Source organism: Lipotes vexillifer, unplaced genomic scaffold (assembly GCF_000442215.2).
Source record: "Lipotes vexillifer unplaced genomic scaffold, Lipotes_vexillifer_v1.1 scaffold213, whole genome shotgun sequence".
Lineage (NCBI taxonomy): Eukaryota > Metazoa > Chordata > Mammalia > Artiodactyla > Lipotidae > Lipotes > Lipotes vexillifer.
In genome coordinates, this window is record NW_006780610.1 from 5517258 (window position 1) to 5525427 (window position 8170).

At 41.9% G+C, this 8170-nt stretch overlaps 1 protein-coding gene across 1 annotated transcript in view; it reads right to left on the bottom strand.

The window, feature by feature from the left end:
* Positions 1–8170, bottom strand: part of LOC103080295 (argonaute RISC component 4) — a 41592-nt gene that overhangs the window by 21525 nt on the left and 11897 nt on the right. The window contains exon 3 of the mRNA XM_007453831.1: positions 1132–1252. Within this exon, the coding sequence (XP_007453893.1) occupies positions 1132–1252 (121 nt within the window). The remainder of the gene's footprint in view (positions 1–1131; positions 1253–8170) is intronic.

An 8170-nucleotide genomic window follows, 5' to 3' on the forward strand; every position in this document is an offset into this window, starting at 1 on the left:
CACTTGCCGGGGAGCAGCTGGGCCCGTGAGCCATGGCCGCTTAGCCTGCGTGTCCAGAGCCTGTGCTCCACAATGGGGGAGAGGCCACAACAGTGAGAGGCCCGCAAAAAAAAAAAAAAAAAAAAAAAAAAAAAAGGTAGACTTAAATGTACAGAAATGGAAAGATCTCCCAGACATATTGTTAAATGAAAAAATAAATCATAGAACAATATCAAACAAATAAGAATATATATAGGGACTTCCCTGGTGGCGCAGTGGTTAAGAATCCACCTGCCAATGCAGGGGACATGGGTTCGAGCCCTGGTCCGGGAAGATCCCACATGCCATGGAGCAACTAAGCCCATGTGCCACAACTACTGAGCCTGCACTCTAGAGCCCACAAGCCACAACTACTGAGCCCGAGTGCCACCACTACTGAAGCCCACATGCCTAGAGCCCATGCTCCGCAACAAGAGAGGCCACCACATGTACCGAAACGAAGAGTAGCCCCCGCTCACTGCAACTAGAGAAAGCCCGTGTGCAGCCAAAAATATAAATAAATAAATAAATTTATTTAAAAAAAAAGAATATATATAAATATGCATAAATAGCTAAGGCACAAAAAAATATATGAAAGGATATGTACTGAACTATTATAGCAGCTTCCTCTGAAAGTGAAAATGGGATTGAGGGTACAGGCAGGTTGGGAGGCAGGAAACCATAGCATTTCTAGATTGTCTGAATAAGGTTATAATGAGTATATATTTATGTATTGCTTTTAAATTTTTAAAACAAATGTCTTAAGTTATTGTGGTATTAAAAATATTTTCATAAATGGGTGTTATATAATATTCTACAAGTTGGCAGGCAGATTCTACAAGTTATAAAAATTCCACTCTTCAGATTCAGGTGGCACTTTAACACTGAGAAATCTGGAATATATGTAAAGATGACATAATCAACCTAAATTCTAATGCTCAGTTATCGGTTAGCTAAGGGACAAGAGAATATGGACAGAATAACAAATCTATCATCAGCATGAGAAACAACTTTAAGTGTTGAATTGTTATTAGAAAGGGAAACACTGTTGTCCTATGTAATTACTACTAAATGACATAAGTCTAATCAATATTTCTTGCCGTTAACACTTACCCTCTCCCGTCCAATTGGCAGTGGATGTGCTGTGTACATGTTTCTTTTGCCATCATAGCCAGGCTGCCGATCACCAAATACCTGCATCTTGAAGTGCCGCACCATTGTATCTACTACGTCCCTTAACAGTAATGGAGATAGTGTAGGTTAGCTCTGAGAAGCGGTGGTGAACAGTAAGGAAACTATCACCATACCTTAATCATCTAAATTCAGTTCAAAACTCCTTGGAAAAAGTAAGAGTTAAACTTACGACTGACTCAAGTAATTAGAAAAATAGTTAGCTAAAGAAAGGTAGGCAAGTGAACAAAAGCAATTATGAGATGACAACAGAAAGGAGGGAATAAAAGGAAAAAGAGAATAAACTTTATAGCATCCTCTCAAATTCTTGCTTTCCAAAATCCTCTCCTATGATAAATAGAGCCTTATAAGAATAACCTGTCTTAGGTATCTAAGTTTGGCATGTTCATAACTGAACAATGATAAGTGTGTTATCAAATAATCATCCTTATTCAAGTATACTCGTTTTGGAAAAGAGAGTGAGCAGAATTCAGAAATCTGGGGATCAATAAATCTAAGATGCATTAAAATCAAAGGACTAAGTCAACCCCTTTGATAATGCTAGAAATTTATTATTCTTCATACTGTCTTGTTATATTCCAAACTGCTTCCAAGCAGTATAGAAAAGGGAATGTCGTAAAATATCCTCATTCTGTAAAGATTACCAATGTAGTTTCTTTCTGTTTAGAAAGAAAGCCTTTCTCTCAGTAGAGCATGAATAGCTTTATTTAAGTGTTTCTGCATATATGCCGGATCACACTGTATGCAGGCTCTGAAACAAATGCAGCTGTGGGGGAACCAGAGTCTACAGCTTATGATGGACAGATCCGGTTCTGTACAATTTTGGAATGCTAGTGTCAATGAAAAGTCAGGTGCTATGTCTTACCAACATTAATGAGCCCCATGCAGGGGAACTGTACCTTAAAATACATCACAACTAGCTAAGGCATTAATATTACTACAAATGAAATCTGTGGGAAAGTCATATGTTTTCAAACCAAATCATGCAACTGAAAAAAGCTGATGGAGAAATATAGTCTCATACATTCCCAATTTTAAAAAGCTGACTTAAGAATAGTATATTTGGGGCTTCCCTGGTGGTGCAGTGGTTGAGAATCTGCCTGCCAATGCAGGGTACACGGGTTCGAGCCCTGGTCTGGGAAGATCCCACATGCCGCGAAGCAACTGGATCTGTGAGCCACAACTACTGAGCATGCGCGTCTGGAGCCTGTGGTCCGCAACAAGAGAGGCCACGCCAGTGAAAGGCCCACGCACTGCGATGAAGAGTGGCCCGCACTCGCCGCAACTAGAGAAAGCCCTCGCACAGAAACGAAGACCCAATACAGCCAAAAATAATAAATAAATAAATTAAAAAAAATTTAATAAATAAATACGGGCTGTTGTTAACTGACAAGAGGCTTGTGCTTATTTATATATATATAAAAAAAAGAACAGTATATTTTCAGACTGGAAGGGTAATTTCTTATCTTACTTTCTTAAAATGTAACCATAAAGTTTTACAGTAAAAAACATATTTTCACCTCTATTCTCATTTAACCTTCAAAACAACCTTGTGAGACAAGCAGGGCAATAATTATTGAATTCAGAATGGGCAAGTAAACTGCCCCTGGTCACACAATGATTAAGTGGCAGAGCTGTATGACGTTGGACAAGTTACTTAATCTCTCACATCTGTTTCTTCATGTGTAAAATTATGGTAACACCCACCACAAAAGTTGTCGTATTAAGTGAATAAACAGACACAGAATATTTAGAACAGTGCTTGTCATGCAATAAGCCTACTGCTTGCAGGACATTTGGTCCTGTCCAAAACATTCATAAGACATTTGGTCCATCCTAAAAGGTCCTTGATATTTGGTCATATTTGGTCCTGTCCAAAATGTCCATGGAGACATTTGGTCCACACCAAAAGGTCCTTGATATTCACTTCTGTCCAAAACAAAAATTTGGCATGGGCCAAATACGCTCATGGACATTTTGAATAGGACCAAATTTCAGGGACATTTTGACTTAGACCAAATGTCTTGTGGATGTTTTGGACAAGACTAAATGGCTGCTAACTAGCCTACTTAACTCTGGTATGCTCAAGGATAACACTCCAGGAATCTTTCTCTCTCCTGAATCATCAAATTTTTCCACTCTACTGAATTACTACCTTCAGCAAATAAATATGCTATAATTTCTTCATCTTAAAAAAAAATTGAAATTTCCTGATCCCACTTCCTCCTCGTCTGAACATTCCACTTCTCTGCTCCCCACTGCATCAAAATCCCTTGACAGAGCTGTCTCTAATTGCTCTTCTTTCTCTCTTCAATCTTCTCTAGTGAGGCTTTTCTTCCACCAAAGCTACTCTTATCAAGGTCCCCAGTGAGCTCCACATTGTGAAATTCAATGCTCCTCGAACATTAGACTATCAATTCTTTCAGCTTAAAACATCTTCTGCCCTTGCCTCCTCACTCTGCCCTGGTTATCTCTCATCCCAGTGGCCTCTCCATGCCAGTCTCCTTGCTGGTTCTTCCTCATCTCCCCATTTGTAAGTATTGAGTTACCTCAGGACTCAGTCTTAAAATCTTATTTTCTTTAACCACACTCACTTCCTACATGATCTCACCCAATCTTATGGCTTTACCACCAATATCCCGATGATTTTCAAATGTTTGTCTCCAGCCTGGACCTTTCTGCTGAGTCCAACCTCATGTATCCAACTTCCTGCTCAACATCTTCACTGGGATGTCCAATAGACATCTCAATCCTAACACGGTCAAAAAACAGATCTCCTGATCTGTCAACCCTGTTGGCCTCTCCCACAGTTTCCCCATCGCGATAAATGGCAACTCCATCTTTCCATCCACTCAGGACAAAAACCCTGGAATCAATGATGATTCATTTCTTTCATACCTCCTGTTCAATCCATCAACAAATCTTGCTGACACTACCTTTAAAATATTTGTAGTCTCTGACCAGTTTTTTTTTGTTTTGTTTTGTTTTTGCGGTACGCGGGCCTCTCACTATTGTGGCCTCTCCTGTTGCGGAGCACAGGCTCCGGACGCGCAGGCTCAGCGGCCATGGCTCATGGGCCCAGCTGCTCCGCGGCATGCGGGATCTTCCCGGACCGGGGCACGAACCAGTGTCCCCTGCAACGGCAGGCGGACTCTCAACCACTGCGCCACCAGGGGAGCCCTCTGACCAGTTTTTATCACTATCACTTTTACTACCCAAGTTCAAGCCACCATCATTTTCCATCTGAATCATTACACATGCCTCCTAATTGATTTCCCTGCTTTTCACCCTTACCTGCTAGGGTTCGTTTTCAACACAGCAGCCAAAATGATCCATTAAAAATCTAAGTTAGTCATATCAAATGTCTACTCAAAACCCATCTAATCAGAGTAAACACTAAAGTTCTATGACCACCTACAAGACTCTGCATGTTAGGGCCCTTTGGAGTTTCTCTATCACTCTCCCCCTCACTCACTCCAGCAATGCAGGCTTTATCTGCTATTCCTTGAATATACCATGCAAGCTGCTGCCTCTGCCTGGGACTCTCGTCATGTAGATATCCCTCACCTCCTCTAGGTTTCTCCTCAAATGTCACTTTTCAGTGAGATCTTCCCTAACTATACTATTAAAATATTACATTATGTGTGTGCGCGTACCCATATATATACACACACGTGCGTTCACACAAACATCTTACATAATATATATGTAACATATATACAAAATATATACGTATTTACAGTATACATAAATACTATATATACTATATGTATGTGTGTGTGTATATATATACATACATATATATATATATATATATGTAAAATCAGTGGCCCATCCTCCATCACTATCTTCCATCCCTGTTTTATTTTTCTTCACAACAGTTATCATCAACTAACAAATAATATGTTTTCTTTGCTTATTCATTTATTTTTGGACTTTTCCCCCATTAGAATATAAGTTCCTCAAGGGTAGGAACTTTTGCCTGTTTGTTCATGTTGTATTCCCAGAACATAGAACAATACCTGATACACAATGAGCACCCAACAGAATATATGTCAAATGGATCAATATTAGCCATTGCCACCGCTTCTGTTATTATTGATTTCAGTTATACAACAGCCAAACAATTAAGGGCTTGCATGAGACTGAACAATACCAGAAAGCCAAATAATTGATCTATAATGAGAAAAAAAAACCAAGCCACAAAGAAATACTTCACTTTACAGCAAAAGCATCCTTGGAAAGGCAAGAACTATAATATTAAGGACTGCCTGAATACCACAGCGTGAAAACAGAGAAAAGTAAAGTGGGTGATCTCAGCACACTGTAAAAATATCTGCTATAGGGCTATATTCACTATTGGTAAGTTACTGTCATACAGATCACAGCGCTTAAATCATCTTATCTAGACCCCTCTTGGATAATGTTAGAATTAAACAGAGCTTCTCAGTTTATGTTCTTCAATACCTCAAGATGATTCTTCTGTCTTTACACTTACAGTTTTCTCACGTCCAATACCAACACATGATAATAAAATTTGAATTTCCACATAGTTCTATTTTCTATAGACACCAGTCGCTTCACCTATTTTTACAAATTTCTGCTACCTTTGGACAGTGAAAGAGTGACCTTCCTTCTTCATTCATTAAGTATTTACTGACTGAACAATGATGTATCCTGCATTCTGCTAGAATCTGTGGAGGACAACCAAGTATGAGACAGAAAACCTGCTATTAAGAAACTTAACATCTTAGAGAAAATAAAAAGCCTACATGTTAAAAGAGTTTAGAGAACAATACGATTCATGATAAATAAATTACATATATTTAAATGTATAAGAGGGGACGAGGGGAAGATGGCGGAAGAGTAAGACGTGGAGATCACCTTCCTCCCAACAGATACACCAGAAATACATCTACACGTGGAACAACTCCTACAGAACACCTACTGAACTCTAGCAGAAGACCTCAGACCTCCCCAAAGGCAAGAAACTCCCCACGTACCTGGGTAGGGCAAAAGAAAAAAGAATAAACAGAGACAAAAGGATAGGGACAGGTCCTGCACCAGTGGGAGGGAGCTGTGAAGGAGGAAAGGTTTCCACACACTAGGAAGCCCCTTCGCGGGCAGAGACTGCGGGTGGTGGAGGGGGGAAGCTTCGGATCTGCGGAGGAGAGCGCAGCCACTGGGGTGCGGAGGACAAAGCGGAGAGATTCCCGCACAGAGGATCGGTGCTGACCGGCACTCACCAGCCAGAGAGGCTTGTCTGCTCACCCGCTGGGGCGGGCGGGGCTGGGAGCTGAAGCTCGGGCTTCGCTTGGAGCGCAGGGAGAGGACTGGGGTTGGCGGTGTGAACACAGCCTGCAGGGGGTTAGTGCACCACGGCTGGCCGGGAGGGAGTCCGGGAAAAGTCTGGACCTGCCAAAGAGGCAAGAGACTTTTTCTTCCCTCTTTGTTTCCTGGTGCGCGAGGAGAGGGGATTAAGAGCGCTGCTTAAAGGAGCTCCAGAGACGGGCGCGAGCGCGGACCCCAGAGACGGGCATGAGACGCTAAGGCTGCTGCTGCTGCTGCCACCAAGAAGCCTGTGTGCGAGCACAGGTCACTGTCTACACCCCCGTTCCGGGGAGCCTGTGAGCCCACCACTGCCAGGGTCCCGGGATCCAGGGACAACTTCCCTGGGAGAATGCATGGCGCACCTCACGCTGGTGCAACGTCACGCCGGCCTCTGCCGCTGCAGGCCCGCCCCGCATCCGCACCCCTCCCTCCCCCCGGCCTGAGTGAGCCAGAGTCCCTGAAAGAGCTGCTCCTTTAACCCCGTCCTGTCTCTCCGGCAACCTATGCGCAGAGGCGGGGCCAAATCCAAAGCTGAGCCCCTGGGAGCTGTGAGAACAGAGAAAGGGAAATCTCTCCCAGCAGCCTCAGAAGCAGCGGATTAAAACTCCACTATCAACTTGATGTACCCTGCATCTGTGGAATACGTGAATAGACAACAAATCATCCCAAATTGAGGAGGTGGACTTTGAGAGCAAGATTTATGATTTTTTCCCCTTTTCCTCTTTTTGTGAGTGTGTATGTGTATGCTTCCGTGTGAGATTTTGTCTGTATAGCTTTGCTTCTACCATTTGTCCTAGGGTTCTATCCTTCCGTTTTAAAAAAAAAATTTTTTTTCTTAATAATAATTTTTTATTTTAATTATTTTATTTTACTTTATCTTCTTTCTTTCTTTCTCCTTCTTCCTTCCTTCCTTCCTTCTTCCCTTCCTTCCTTCCTTCCTTCCCTCCTTTAGACAACGAATCATCCCAAATTGAGGAGGTGGACTTTGAGAGCAAGACTTATGATTTTTTCCCCTTTTTCTCTTTTTGTGAGTGTGTATGTGTATGCTTCTGTGTGAGATTTTGTCTGTATAGCTTTGCTTCCACCATCTGTCCTAGGGTTCTATCCGTCCGTTTTTTTTGTTTTTGTTTTTAATTTTTTTTCTTAATAATTATTTTTCATTTTAATAACTTTATTTTATCTTACTTTATTTTATTTTACTTTACCTTCTTTCTTTCTTTCTTTTTTCCTTCCCTCCTTCCTTCCTTCCTTCCTCCCTCCCTCCTTTCTTTCCTCCTTTCTTTCTTTCTACTTCTACTAATTCTTTCTTTCTACTTTTTCTCCCTTTTATTCTGAGACATGTGGATGAAAGGCTCTTGGTGCTACAGCCAGGAGTCAGTGCTGTGCCTCTGAGGTGGGAGAGCCAACTTCAGGACACTGGTCCACAAGAGACCTCCCAGATCCACATAATATCAAATGGCAAAAGTCTCCCAGAGATCTCCATCTCAACACCAGCACCCAGCTTCACTCAACGACCAGCAAGCTACAGTGCTGGACACCCTATGCCAAACAACTAGCAAGACAGGAACACAACCCCACCCATTAGCAGAGAGGCTGCCTAAAATCATAATAAGTCCACAGACACCCCAAA